Source organism: Seriola dumerili, unplaced genomic scaffold (genome assembly GCF_002260705.1).
Source record: "Seriola dumerili isolate Sdu_G_001 unplaced genomic scaffold, Sdu_1.0 BDQW01000267.1, whole genome shotgun sequence".
Lineage (NCBI taxonomy): Eukaryota > Metazoa > Chordata > Actinopteri > Carangiformes > Carangidae > Seriola > Seriola dumerili.
In genome coordinates this window covers 609,053-624,762 of record NW_019174522.1, presented here as the reverse complement: position 1 = coordinate 624,762, position 15,710 = coordinate 609,053, and the positions used below count along the sequence as shown (strand labels likewise).

Genomic DNA, 15,710 nt, shown 5'->3' with positions numbered 1-15,710 from the left:
GCATTCAACTGATGGTAATTTACAAATGAATGAGTGGCTAAATAAAAAGATGAGAAAAATGACTTTTGAAGATTTTCCAGCGAGACTCTCTCTTTAATGAAACACGTCTGTAAAATGATTGATTGGCTAATTCCTGGTATTTCTCCTTGCTTCAAGGATCCATAAGGTGAGTTTAGCACTGGACCTGGCTCCAATTTACACAGGCTATCAGTCTTCATGAATTGGAGTTTGAGCAAACAGCATATCATTTAGAAAGCGATAAAGAGTGGCGAGCTGGCGCTGTGATACTACGGTGTTTTATGAGTCTTGGATCAGACGTGTGTTAATTCACTGGCTTAGACGTAGATGTTGAACAGCCAACAAGAACTTAACATCTGGTATTTATTTTGGTTGTTGTTTGTTTCGCCAGGTCGCTAATCCTTCATCATGAAATATTCCTCTTGTTTTTGTGGACCAATATTACAAATGAACAGGAAAAACAGACTAAGATTTGAGATGATAAGGAAGTCCTCTGTCAGTCTGCGTCGTCATTTCAAAAGTATTTGTATAATTTGTTAATTCAAACGTGACCATTTATCTCCACAAGTTCAAAACCAAGCATCTGGCTGTACAGTGAGAAGTGGATCGGTGGGTCCCTCTGTGCAGGTAGCCAGGACATTTGCTGAATGATTTCTTTAGTTTTTGGTAACCTCTTAACCTTTGCTCCTGTAGTGCACTGACCTGATCTGAACTGAGCTGATCTGATCTGAACTGAGCTGATCTGAACTGAACTGAACTGAGCTGACCTGAACTGAGCTGATCTGAACTGAGCTGATCTGAACTGAGCTGATCTGAACTGAGCTGACCTGAACTGAGCTGACCTGAACTGAACTGAGCTGATCTGAACTGAGCTGATCTGAACTGAACTGAGCTGATCTGAACTAAGCTGACCTGATCTGAACTGAACTGAGCTGATCTGAACTGAGCTGATCTGAACTGAGCTGACCTGAACTGAGCTGATCTGAACTGAGCTGACCTGAACTGAGCGTTTTCATGCTCCCTAGAGGACCAGCTCTTTCCATTTTGGACTCTCAATGAGCTTTTCCTCTAGTGCCACACTCAGGGCACAGGACATGGCAGAGTATAACCATATAAACCTTTTGGTCTGATCTCATAACCTTTTTCCTAATGCTACCTTCAGGACAGTAGTTGTAGTTTGAGCTATCTAATGCTTTCGTATTAACATTTCTTTCACGGACTTGACTTGGAGTTTTGAGTCATGCTCAGAAATCCCCAGAATAACAGGGATTAAACACCTGCAGCTACTGAGCATTTAACATTTCTGATGAGCAAAGATTAATATGATCAAAAGGGTGTCTTTATTCATCAGTTATTTGTGTGTCTCCAGGTGAATGGCAGGAATTTGCTGTCTGTGGATTATGATCGTACGCTGCGAACAGAGAAAATTTACGATGACCACAGGAAGTTCCTGCTGAAGATCATCTATGACACCCAAGGTCATCCTACACTTTGGGTTCCCAGCAGCAAGCTACTGTCAGTTAACTTGACATACTCCAGGTAAGCTCTCCTGTACCAGTGTATTTATTATTTTACATATGACTGAATTAACACTTGTACGACATATCAAAGTGGACTATATGGCAGAACATTGTTTTACATTGTAAAGGTTTATCTGATAAAGTGGCCACTGGGGTTACATGTACGGCCAAATAAAGCGAGCATCCTTTTGGCATGGTGTTTCATCTGGGGAAATTCAAACCCCTGTAGCACTGTGACAGTGGGAGCTGCTGACAGGGAGAGAATTATCACATTGCATTTCAGTGAGGTCATCCTGTATTCCCTCCACATCAACGGAGAAAGATTCACATCCAAGTGCTGATTAAATTCTGAGATTCAGCACAGTTACATATTTCCTTATTTTCACAGAAATGTTGACATTTGGGAAACTGGAGATACGCTCTCTTTATTAGGAACACCTGTAACATCTAATACAGTCCAGTGCAACATGAATTCAACTTTTACTAAGTTTTTGTTGACAGTGTAAGAAATTAACATGTGACTTCAAAACAGTCTCTGTGACAAACTACAGGGCTAATACACTGAGTGGTTGTGACGGCACTGTAATTGTGTGTGTGTGTGTGTGTGTGTGTGTGTGTGTCCAGTACCGGGCAGGTGACAGGCCTCCAGAGGGGTCCAACTACAGAGAGGTGGGAGTATGACACCCAGGGAAGGATCATTTCCAGAGTTTTTGCTGATGGAAAGACGTGGAGCTACACTTACCTGGATAAGGTAGACTACACTTTTATTTAACAGCAGGTGTTCAGCACTCTCTCTCTCTCTCTCTCTCTGACTGATGGAGTTACTGTGATAGAGATACTCTTCAAGTCTGCAGAGAAAAGAAATAAGATGACTGACAGACATATGTATGTTCCAAACCGAGCGCACGCACACAAACACACACACACACACACACACCCACACACACACACACACACACACACACACACGCCTTATATTCTGTCTATGTGTAAAATGTACTGTCACAAAGTTAGTGATGAAAACAAGCAGTCACAAAAACCACACTTAGAGTCCCTGGAGAGGAGAGAAGAGGAGAGGAGGGGAGGGGAGGAGAGGAGAGGAGAGGAGAGGAGAGGAGCAGAAAGAGCTTGTGATAGTTAAAAAGGAATAAAACACAGTTCCTTACTCTCTTAAGGAGGAACGACAGTGGGAATAGAGACGGAACAGTTAAAAGAAATAGCATGAAAAGAATACCTTACATTTTCAGTGGTAAGATATATGTTTCTTTCTCTCCATCTGACTTCAGGTCATAGTTTATGTAGCTTGGATGCTAATTTGGCAGAGACTCTTTTCACCACACTTTAGTGCGGATGCGACACACAGGTGGTGGACACAGATTAAAAGTTGAATCGATAAGCTCTCAGTGTGCTTTCAAATCGGCAGCTTGACAGTGACATTGAATGGTATTGAAAATACAGAACAGCAAAGAAGCATCTGTTAACTTAGACCTGGCAATTCTGGAGGGGGAGAGAGACACATGGTTCACTGTTGAAAATGGATCACTTTAAAATGGATGACTGACTTGGTGGAGGACTGATGAGCAAAAACTTTCTTTCTAAAAAAGTAATGCATTCAAAGACAGCTGCCATAGTCTCTGAAAGAAAAAAGAGTTGTGAAGTACAGAGAGGTGACTGAAGGAAACGAGAGAGAGAGATACTTAAAAATGAGTGACTTGTAAAAACAACCCACAGTGAACCTACATTGTCTCTTAAAGTTCCTCCAGAAAAGGTTATAAACTCCTTAAAACTGCAGAAATCCTCTGCTATGATTCATATGTTCATTAACATGATTTTCACACATAAAAAGTAAAAAACAAAATGGAGGCACATCTCCTCTTACTTCCTGGTTGAGAAATGTGGATCAGGCCTTGTGCCCCGCCCACCACCTGCTGTCTCCAGGTGGACAGGTGAAAGAGCAGAGAGTATCAAGATGGTGAGAGGAGGAAACATCAGAGAGACTCAGCCACATGTTTGAGCCTCAGTCAGACCCAGACTCAGATGAGGAGTCTGTTGAGACCAGAACCAGAGACTAGCAGGCGGATCAGAACGGTTAGCGTAGTTAGCATCTTTTATTTGTTTATGCTGTTTGTTAGCTTGTAACTGGCAGTGGCTGACACAGTGTTAGTGGTTGTGCTAATGCTAACTCTGTCTCTCTGTGCTGACAAGGTTTCAGGTTTATTTAGCCCCGCCCCCCGGCCCCACAACTTGACAGGATTGGTTCCTTAGGTTTGTGATGTATGAAACCTTGGCTGTCTGAATCTGTTTTTATGAGACTGTCATTGGTTCACTGCAGTTCACGGTGGAAACACTCAGTCATGGTGTTGATGATTATTTCACAAATCATATGTCTTGTATTAGATAAAAACATCATATAGATATTAACACGGTTAAACACTGGATTTTCATCAGAGGGTGTTTAAGGAGGGCAAGACAGATGACAGAGGAGCAGACAGACAGAGCCCAACACTAAACAGCAGCTGGAGTTCTAGAAAGTGATGGAAAAAGAGTGAAAGAGAGGGATATTTAAGAGAGTGCAACAACAGAGGTACGACTGTGGAAACAAGACCCTGGGGATGGTGGTAGCTTAGTTGAATCATGTTAGACAGAGAAAGAGCGAGACTGACACAGAGAGAAATAACAGTGATTGTGGGTGAGGAGAGAGAAAAAATGATGGGAACAGGAGTAATGAGATGAGGAGAGAGGAAGAAATAATGAGAGTTTTCTAATTAAAAAAACATAATACTTATCGGGAATAAAAAGGGATTGTGAGATTAGAAGACCCAAAGGGGCTTCTCAATAGATCTCACCCAAAAAAACTAAAACATCTAAAATGTTGAACAAAGTTCACCAATTAAAAAAACAAACATAATAGTACAACATACATAAGAAAAAAAAGAAAAAAAGACTATTAAAGTCATGTCATATGTATGCAAGAATGCCAGTATAAATGAGGCCCCAAGATACAAAATTCAAGAAGTCTGGCTCCTCAAATGAGCTCCAAGCCTGAATTTAAAATGTGTGAGAGAGGAGCAATATGCTAGCAGTTATTCCATAGCTCGGCTGCCATGACATTGAATTCTTCTAAATCTCGGAAGGTGTGAATGATGTACATGTCTAGTTTTATGTGTGGATCACTGAAGATACCATATCAGGTTGATACACATGTTTCTAGATAAAAAATACATGTGGAATATACATTTATTTTGGAAGTAGGAATAATAAGTATGTTTCTTAGCTCTTCTTATTGAATAGTCAATTTTGTTTCTGTATCTCTTAAACATGGACAGACTGAAGGGGGTGGATACATAAATATAGTATTTTCCTTCTGACGGCTGAGCTCTTTAGTAAACTTGGGCCTATTATATCTATACATTAATACTTTAGGAACATTAGCTAAAGGAAAACGTCCATTAAATGCAAAGGTCATTGGGGCCATGAATGACTGATATGCAACATGAGGACACTGAACCTTTTCAAAGACATTTCACCAATCAGACACTGGAAGCAGCTTTCCTCTCTTCCTTTAATAATCTGCACTTAAATCCTCATATATTTTATTATGTTTTAATATCTTGTAATTTACGCTCATAGTAAAATGAGAAATTAGAATATGATCAGATATATCAGAGTAAATACCACTTAAACATCACCATCAAGAGACTAGTTCAAAATGTTATCAGTGAGGGTTGCCAGTGAAGAGGTCACTCCAGTTGGTTTTGAGATTAAGGGCTAAACACAGTGGGAGCATAAACAGCTTTAAATCTGCTGTGAGTGGATTAGTCTCACTTTTCAACAGATCAATGTTAAAGTCCCCAAGTACAAAGAATTTCAATTAAAAGTGAGTCAGTATCATTACCTCGATGTACTGGAGCTTGTGTAAATAAATCAGTGCCCCACCACCAATTCATGTCCTCCAACAATAATGAAATGCACAGTACTTGGGAATTTTCCCAAAAGATCAAAAGCATCACTTCAGGAAAACCTAAAACTGAAAATTCATGATGAAGTGAGGATGAAAATTCTCTGTTGATCATAGTTCTTAACAAGGCTATGAATGTTTAAATGCAAGGTTGAAATCTTTGCACCTTAAGAATCTGCTTCTACATCATCATTATCAATGACTCATATTTCTTGACTGCTGACATTTGTGTCCTTCAGAACATCTCAGACATTACTTCAGTGTACAATTCTCCCAAAGCAGATTACTATGACTTAATGTGATATATTTTCTATATTTATATTTAATATATATTATTTTTATTATTATGTTATTCTATATATATAATTATATTAAGTATCTATTACGCTTTTCAAGAATTGTAAATGTTTTTTGCTGTGGCAGTGTTTTTCTAAATAGTCCAAATTATGAGTTATGTTTTATGGAGGCAAAGAAGGAACAAACCAAGTAAACTATAAGGAAGCATTCCCAGAAGAAAGTATTCTTTTTTTTTTTTGCTTATTTTTGTCTGAGTTACAATTTTGAAAAGAAAATGGAAACGAGATCCTGGTCAATACTGAACAGAACAGGAGAAACTGACAAAGGGAGACAGAAATGAAGTGAAGACAAGTGAAAGAGAAAGATGGAAGAAGGGAAAAAGGGAAGGCACAAAACAAGAAACACAACAAGGGAGTTGAAGACGAGGCAAATAGAAAAGAGACTGTCCCCTCAGTGAATAAATGAGTCATATCGTATTACTCCATGTGTCGTTCTCACCTTCGCTTACACTTGTTTTTCAGTCACTTCCTTTTTCCATCTGTCACTTTCTCTCCTCCCTGAAAAACTTTACTGGGAGCCTCTTTGTCAAAAAGCAGGATTCGTCTGTGAGTCCACTCTACAAGAATTAAACAATCAATCTGCTTCTAGGCAACACAAACCCAATATAGTGGTATACAAAAGAGAAACAAAAACACTAATGCACAAGACTACATCAAATCACATCAGTTTTATTCAGAGAAGGAAAAAGCACTTCTCTGACCTGTTTAGTTGGAGGTCCAGAGCGAGGCGAGACACGCTCCCGAGGAGAACATGATGTCTGTGTTGAAAGTCATGGATTTGTCTTGTGTTTTGGACAGATGGAGGAAACTGGAGTCTCATTATTAAACAAAGATGTTCAATTTTCCTCATCCTGTAGCAAATCTACAGTATATGTGCCCATGTTCTAATGTTAGTGCAGTGTGGAAGACCCCCAATGGGACAAATGGAGTAGCAGAGCATCCAAGTTGAGGGAAAATGTGATAGATTTTTTGGGTCATGTTTCAGTGTGAAAGCAGCTTCCTTGACCTGTGCTGCCATGTCCGCTTATGTTGGGATGCTGGTGACATTGTAAAAGCAGTGTGCTTTTGTGTGTGATCAGGTCCACTTGCGATCACACACAAAAGCTCAATTATCAGGATCAGACCCTGGTAGAGTCACACGTGGGTGCTGTTCAGACACATACAGCGACCTCCAGGGATCTACTGGCCACTAGAGTCTGGCTCCAACAGTGAGTCAGTCCCCATAGACTCCCATGTTAAAATGTCCAACTTTACAGCAGAAATCAACATGTTTACAGCCTGGTACAAAAACTATTTTGGTCTCTAGAGCTAATTTCCTCCTTCATGACAACTGTATATAACTCACCTGGTTACATTTTGCTATCTTGCTACAAGGATTTGACCATTTATAGAAAATGATGAGTGATGAGACATTTGGTGGGAGGGTCAGCTTTCTGAGAGGACTCTGGAATCCAAGGAGCCACCCTCAATTTTATCACTAGATAATAATTTCAACATTAGTCAATTTTGCCCCCAGTATTTTGTTTTTTTACCTCCAATATCAATGTTTCTCACATTCTTCCTTTCTATGGTATCTGCACATGGCAGCTTCAGTATGGTCAGGGAGCAGTAATAAAGTGGCAAATAAGTTATATTCAGGGTAAGGCAACTAAAACACTATGGGAAAGGTTGTTGTTACAGTCAGTAATAGAGTGATGTGCTACATGCCCAGCCACCACCCCAACTCCACACCTTTCCTTTCTACTTTGCTGCATGAAGGGCACGCTACTTCCTGGATTGATTGGCTGTAAAAAAATAAAAATTAAAAAATAAAAAAAAACACATTAACATTGAATCTTCTATTATTATTACTGTGAATCAACAATGCCAAAAATTTCAAGAGGAGGACGTGGTGAGAGACACACACACACACACACACACACATCACCTGTATCTTAAAAGGTCAGATCAGCTTGACAGTGAGGAGACCAGACAAAGGGAGTATTTTTTACACAAGAGTTCAGCCAATGGAGCCACCACAGCAGAAAAATTGTGGCAAAAACTGTAGTAATACCCCACTAGCCGCAGAAACCACATCAATTCTCTCCCAGATGTTGGCAAGATTCTTTCCATTTCAGACCGAAGAGATGCAAGTCACCTGAAGGGTTCCAGGCCCCGGTGAACAAATTACCATAAAAAATGAAAAAAGTCAAATCTTCCCTGCACTGGAAACCAGACACAGCACAGTGGTGATGTGTCTGCATCTACATAAACACACACAAGCCTCAGTAGCTAAATAGCTACTATTAGCTGGGCTAACAAAGGGCTGCAAATGAAACACCACTTAGCTGCCACATGAGCTGGATTTTGCATAAGGACCAGATCTAATATCGTATTCATCTATCAAAAGCGAATTAAAAGATGTACTGCCAGCTGTGCTTGGTACATTCATTTACTTATAATGTGGATTGATGTGGATGTAGCGCGTCCCACAGTGTCATCACACGTAGCATTAGGTTCATTACACAAACACCACTTTTATTTTCTGTGTAAGCAGCGACAGGCAGCAACTTCTGTGAGGCAGATGAATATTATTTGCTTCTCATTATAGTGTTTCCATGATATGATGCAGGTTCCCCCATGCCCATAATATGTATATTATTTCAGTTATTTTTTGTTGTTCCACAATGTTCCACAACACTGTGTAAATGTAAACTGCTCTGACGGCATGTTGCATACTTTCCTTTCTTCTGCCCTCTCTCTAACAGTCCATGGTCTTGCTGCTACACAGCCAGCACCAATACATCTTTGACTATGACTCAGGGGACCATCTGTCAGCCGTCACTATGCCCAGCGTGGCTCGACACACCATGCAGACCATCAGATCCATAGGATACTACAGGAACATCTATACCCCCCCAGAGAGCAACGCCTCTGTCACTGTGGACTACTCTGAAGATGGCCAGGTCTGTGTGTGTGTGTGTGTGTGTGTGTGTGTGTGTAATAAGAGTGTGATTTATATTGCTTTTTCTTTTTTCTTTTTACAGAACAGCTTTCACACCACTGGAAAATACTTTTTTTTCTGGATGTTTGAGTGTTACCCATAATACTTTTGCAGTCATTGTAGTTCGCTTTCTCACTTACATTATACTGTTTCATGACTGTAAGACAGTCCTACATTTCTACAGCCATAAATAACTTTTTGAGTCCTGAGTTTTGTTCGAGTCTGATCAGCGACCCAAGTCATTTTACTGTGTGTGTGTCTGCTCATATCTCTCTCTCTCCCTCTCTCTCTCTCTCTCGCTCGCTCTCTCTCTCTCTCTCTCTAGCTCCTCAGAGTTGCCCATCTGGGCACTGGCCGCCACATATTGTACAAATATCGCAGACAGGTATTTGATTTATGTTTTTTACACAGTCAATTAACATATTAATTATAAAAGGAACAAATCATTATTAGCAGTTACCTGCAGGGCTGCACAATATGCAAATGAGATGCAAAAAAATAAATAAATATATGTTTTGGCAGATATTGTGATTTCAGTTGGAATAGCTGTTTTTTGTACCAAACAAACATGTTCCTTTGCATCTGTAGAGAAAGATTTGTAGTCTGGGGCATCTCTGCAGTGCCACAACATTATGGTGCTAACAGTGCACAACAATGTGACACATTTTAACTTCAAAAAAATTGCTGGTCCTATGATTTTTTGCAGCTCCTGCGATTTGGATATAGCACTTAACCATATTGTGATTTTGATTATATTTCGAATCATTGTGTGGCCCTGTATGCAAATTTACATTCGTATTGTTAATATATTTGTTTATTTTTAAGTACATACTGTATGTAGTTTATGATGATTACGATTATGATAAATATAATCTTTTATATCAGTATCATCCTTTCCCTCGTATTTGCAATGAAAATTCAAATTGATATAGTAGTAAAATTAAAGTAAAATTAAAATGATTAGATTCAGTTTCATGTGAATATGATATGAATGAATGAATATGAATAGTTACATATTGTATGTAATTGTAAGAGTAAATAAAAACAAGAACAGGATAATTAGATATATAGACAGCAGATGGAATAGATGCATCAAGGCTCTGTTTCCAGTAATTTAATGCCAAAGTAGGGGGAGATCAATACAGTCTGCAGATGGGGAACTCTAAAGAAACACTCGCATGGACCCAAGGGTGGTGGTGGGGGGCCATGATATGCATGAATATCGGCTGCAGCAGAGAATGAACAGGGACTCTGACGTTGGCGTTAACTGATGGTGTAGCTTATCCGGGGTGAAAAGGATCTGATGTTCTAGACGGTCCATTATTGTAAACACATACTGCACTGTTTTACTTATCACATCAGAACAAGCTGGCAGAGATCCTGTATGACTCAACGCGGGTCAGTTTCACATATGATGAGACCGCTGGCGTGCTGAAAACCGTCAACCTTCAGAGCGAAGGCTTCATCTGCTCCATCCGCTACCGCCAGATTGGCCCGCTGGTCGACCGGCAAATATTCCGCTTCAGCGAGGACGGGATGGTGAACGCACGCTTTGACTACACCTACGACAACAGCTTCAGGGTTACCAGCATGCAGGCTGTAATCAATGAGACGCCACTGCCAATAGACCTCTATCAGTTCGATGATATATCTGGGAAGGTGGAGCAGTTTGGGAAGTTTGGAGTCATCTACTATGATATCAATCAGGTAAGACAGGACTGTTGTCCTTCAAAGATGAATAAATAAGAAAAAGTACCTCATAAACCTCAATATTGAGTTAGAGGTGATACTAACTAACTGATCAGGCTTTTAAAGCTTAACATCTTCCTCTTCTCCTGTGTTTTATTTGAAGTGTTGATAAGATAGAAGATATATTTGTGGTTTTAAGAACCAAAAACCATCTCAGTGTAGTTTTACATCTCCTCTCTCAGGCTTCTCTCTGGAGCTCTATAACAACAGGTTGGTGAGCCAATCAGAAGAGAGGAGGCTCTGAGCCTTTCTTCTGATTGGCTGACTGTTTTCTAAGTGATCCAATAAAAATGTAGCAGATTTCAGGGAAACACGCTTCGGGGAATGGCTGAGGGCAGTGACTGCTTTGTTATGACATCACAAAGTCCCTCTCTGTGGACTAAAGCTTTGATACTTTCACGGTATTAATATAGAACCTAGACCTGCTTTATAATCAAACTACACATGGACATCTACTTTTAGACAATATGGACCTTTGAAGAAACTGACATTGATAGCTGGCATCCTTCATACATCCTCAACCTAAAAGTTAAATGAACCAATTGTTTGGCTTCACCCACGGTCCTCCACCTCCTGACTGGTGTGCAGCTGAAACATAGTGGCTCCCAGTGAAAACCTTAATTGCGTGAATTTACTGTTTAGCACAGTAGGAATTTTTCACAGCTGCACTTTGCAATGAGAGTCATCGGGGTGGGAGGTACGGCTGGAACATCATATCACAACATTTTGTCTGGCAAGATGATGTATTCAACAGACCTTACGTTATGCAAATTACAAATAAAATGCATCCCTCAAGAATACAATGAAAACATTTACCTACTGTTTTGATTCAGATTACTGTTTTTAGTCAAGCTTTAACTTTCAGTTTGATTCTCAGGAGTCATCGCCAAATCACAACAGAAGTTATCTCAACACAGGCCTTGAATCATTCGCCTGAATTCCTCAAATACAGCTGGTCATCATTGTGTTTGACAGAAAACCTCCCTGAATGGCATCTGTTCCGTGTTAATGTCGTGTCTTGTCTCGTCAGTCTATCTGTTGAAGTCTGATCAGCAGGGCTTGTGTTGATTTTCTGAACTCCCCGCTGTCTCAGATCATCTCCACAGCGGTGATGACCTACACCAAACACTTTGACCAGCACGGCCGCATCAAGGAGATCCAGTATGAGATCTTCAGGTCTCTGATGTACTGGATCACCATTCAGTACGACAACATGGGCCGTGTCACCAAGCGTGAGATCAAGATTGGACCGTTCGCCAACACAACCAAATATGGTTACGAGTATGACGTTGACGGACAGCTGCAGACAGTCTCCCTCAATGAGAAGATGGTGTGGAGGTAGGATTATAACATTAAACTGATGAAAGCACCATCATTTCATGATGCCAAATGCTGATAGTACCATTTTCTGGCCTTGCAGGTATAACTATGATCTGAATGGGAACCTGCATCTGCTGAACCCTGGGAACAGCGGTCGGTTAACCCCTCTACGCTACGACCTGAGGGACAGGATCACTCGTCTTGGAGACGTTCAGTACAGGCTTGATGAAGACGGTTTCCTGAGACAGAGAGGAGCTGAGATATTCGAATACAACTCTAAAGGTGGAAATTAGTGTCTTGTGCTGAGTATTCAGTCACACCAGCAAAGTTCATCTCTGCATCCAAATGAAGTGTTAGAAAGCTTGGTGCTGGTTGGCGAGTTACTGCCAGCTGGAAACATGCAAGCGCTGCTCGGTCACAATCATGGTCACAGTAGCTCTCCGCGGAAGCTAGCTTGCTAACTGTCAGTTATTAAGCTAGATAATGATGATAACAGTGATGTATTTGTACGATCAACTTCCGACAGATGAGGATTAAAGAACGGATGCTAACAAGAGATAACAGGTTCCTCCGTCTCTGTTGCCTCCATGTCACTGTCAAGATGGCTCGCTATTGGTCAACAGCATGAACTTGTGTCAGAGTTCACCAAAGTTGAACTTGACAAACAAAATACTTGCATGGATTTACTTCACCTCATGACACTGACTTAACCCCACGTGTGTAGAATTATGTGATCGTACTTATAAACATTTCTTTTTTGTTTGCAGAAAAATTTAACAATCCCATTGAAAGCTTGTCTAGTCATTCTTCACATCCTTTTCTTCCTCTTTATCATTTGTAATTCAGGTCTTCTAGTTCGTGTCTACAGTAAAGCAGCCAGCTGGACCATCCAGTACCGTTACGATGGTCTGGGTCGGCGTGTGGCATCTAGAAACAGTCTGGGCCAGCACCTGCAGTTCTTCTACGCTGACTTGAACTACCCCACCAGGATCACCCATGTCTATAACCACTCCAGCTCAGAGATCACATCCTTTTACTACGATCTGCAGGTAGCTACACTGGAAAAGTCATTCGAAATGTGATGATATCACAGCTAACCAGAAGTGGACAAAGTTCACAGCTTTCCAATACAAGTGAAAGTTGTTCAGTTAAGTTTTTACTGGAGTTAAACTACTGGAGTACTTGATTTTATAAATACTGAAGTATTCAAAAGTACATTTTTTATGTGAGTGCTGTTACACCTCACCCTTGGGTGGCCCTAAGGGGCACACAACACTCCAGCAGTGACCCAAATCAGACTCACAAGACACCTCTAAAATAACAAACGGTTTAACATAAATATATCCTAAAGGAGTTACTCCTTTAGGATACCATGACCTGGACAAATGAGAATATACACAGGCTGAACATAAATATACAAAACTACCAGGACACTAAATTAAGACAACAAAAGACACAAAAATCAGAACGCAACAAAAACCCCAGGCTGAGAGGCGGCAAGCCTCTGCCCTTCTGTTGCTGCCACCAGAGCTTTTAACCCTTTCCACCCAGGCCAGGTGGATCTCATGGAGTAGTCAGGAACAGCCTGGGCGGGGCTACAGGGGAGACAGGACAAGGAAGGGACAAAAGCACCAGGAAGACATGCTGCCTGTAACAGTGCACAGTAGTATTGTTCCACATTTTAGGAACCTAATGACTCTGAAACAACCTACTGACTGACTGACTGACTGACTGACTGACTGACTGACTGTCTGACTGTAGAGCCTATAGAATAAAAAGACTGTAGAATATGATACAAAGACTAAAAACACAACTGAATCAACAACAGGAGTCGTTGTTTTCATATTTCTTAAAACACTGAATCTGAAGGAGTCTAGCTTTCTCCCAACACAGCTGTTCATCAGTCACATTTGGATTTAACGCCCATCTTTTGATTTATGATTATAGTGTGTGAGGAGGAGGTTCCTCTCCACCAATCATAGGATAAACATAGTAAATAGCGTCACAATCAGAGAGGAGCAGTCTGACATCACAGAAAAATACCTTTGCAAAATCAGGTTAGGGAACCTGTGATGAACTTGTTTTGTTTGATGAGAATGATTTGTGAATCAGCTGCAGTAAATGATTAATAGTAATAGTGACATCATTATTTATAGCCGTCCTCTTATCACTTGTGGAGTTGTACAATGATAAAAGACATCATAATAATTATTATTATACTCATATACTCATCCTTTTATTCTATGATTACTTTCTGGATTGTTTTCCTTTTAATATCCTACTTTTATTTGTGGTTACTTATTTTAATTCTACTTTTATTTTTGGTTTTACTCTCTTCCAAACATCTCCTCTCTTTTAGTATTTCATTGTTTTAACTTACTATTTTGTGTTATGGGTGTGTGTGTCTGTGTGTGTGTGAGAGAGAGAGAAAGAGAGAGCGTGTGTGTGAGGGGGTTGTTTTTTTGTTGATTTTAATCTGTAAAGCACTTTGTGTTTGCATGAAAAGTGCTATACAAATAAAGTCTGATTTGATTGATTGATTGATTGATTGATTGATTGATTGATTGATTGATTGATTGATTGATTGATTGATTGTTTATTTATTGTTGCACAGGGCCATGTGTTTGCTATGGAGATTAGCAGCGGAGAGGAGTTTTATATTGCATGTGATAACACTGGGACACCACTGGCCGTCTTCAGCAACAATGGACTGTTGCTTAAACAGGTAAGTGAGCAGAGGAAGGAAGCACCATGTTTCATTATTTTTCATTCAAATTTCATTCAACCAAATCGTTTTTCATGAATTTCCCCTAGGGGATAAATAAAGTATCTATCTATCTATCTATCTATCTATCTATCTATCTATCTATCTATCTATCTATCTATCTATCTATCTATCTTTGTGTGTCCATATCAGGTGATACATTTCTGTTTGTGTTTATGTAGGTGCAGTACACGGCGTATGGCGAGGTTTACTTTGATTCCAACCCAGACTTTGTACTAGTCATTGGTTTCCATGGAGGCCTGTACGATCCTCTGACACGACTGCTGCATTTTGGAGACAGAGACTACGATATCCCTGCTGGGAGGTGGGCAGTCTGTCACTTACTCACTTATTTTCAGTCCAAGTATGATGTGATTCTATGTTCCTGCTTCGTTAGCATCACATCTGACCAGACTGTGTTTGTGATGAAGGTGGACCACTCCTGACATCAGCACATGGACGCGTGTGGGTAAAGATCCTCAGCCCTTCAACCTCTACATGTTCCGAGGCAACAACCCAATCAGCAAGATCCACCAGGTCAAAGAATACGTCACAGGTAACAAGAAAACATGAGGAGGTACAGCCCATCCACGTTTTGTGGGCCGACAAATCATTTGCAAAACAGTACAGTTTGATGAAAAGGTGTAATTATAGAAAAATGTATAAAAATATAAAAAGTTTTTAAATATTTTAAAATGAAGTGATCTTTAAAAACATGCATGAAAAATGTTTAAAAACTCCTTGTTGTTTTTTTTTTCTTGCCTTAAGGCCTATCACTGTGATACATCAATGATAGAAACTTTTATGTTGTCACCGGCTGGATAATATCGCATACTTTATTGCGAGCTAAAAGATCACATCCACGGCAAAAACTGGAGTATGAAAACGGATAGCTAGTTAGCAACAGGAAGAATTAAAAGGAAAGAAAGATTCCCCTGCTTCAGTTCAGTCTTAAATGTTCAATTTTCATCATTAAAATATGCTCTGAGAATGCATTATTTGGCCTCTGTATTATTATGGGGTTGGATGGTGGCTGCCAACA

At 40.2% G+C, this 15,710-nt stretch overlaps 1 protein-coding gene across 1 annotated transcript in view; it reads left to right on the top strand.

The window, feature by feature from the left end:
- LOC111230447 (teneurin-3) overlaps positions 1 to 15,710 on the top strand; it is a 251,188-nt gene that overhangs the window by 230,512 nt on the left and 4,966 nt on the right. Inside the window, exons 40-50 of the mRNA XM_022757188.1 lie at positions 1,388 to 1,557; positions 2,163 to 2,289; positions 8,600 to 8,797; positions 9,161 to 9,220; positions 10,198 to 10,542; positions 11,678 to 11,922; positions 12,005 to 12,186; positions 12,751 to 12,953; positions 14,519 to 14,629; positions 14,851 to 14,993; positions 15,100 to 15,224. Of these exons, the coding sequence (XP_022612909.1) occupies positions 1,388 to 1,557; positions 2,163 to 2,289; positions 8,600 to 8,797; positions 9,161 to 9,220; positions 10,198 to 10,542; positions 11,678 to 11,922; positions 12,005 to 12,186; positions 12,751 to 12,953; positions 14,519 to 14,629; positions 14,851 to 14,993; positions 15,100 to 15,224 (1,909 nt within the window). The remainder of the gene's footprint in view (positions 1 to 1,387; positions 1,558 to 2,162; positions 2,290 to 8,599; positions 8,798 to 9,160; positions 9,221 to 10,197; positions 10,543 to 11,677; positions 11,923 to 12,004; positions 12,187 to 12,750; positions 12,954 to 14,518; positions 14,630 to 14,850; positions 14,994 to 15,099; positions 15,225 to 15,710) is intronic.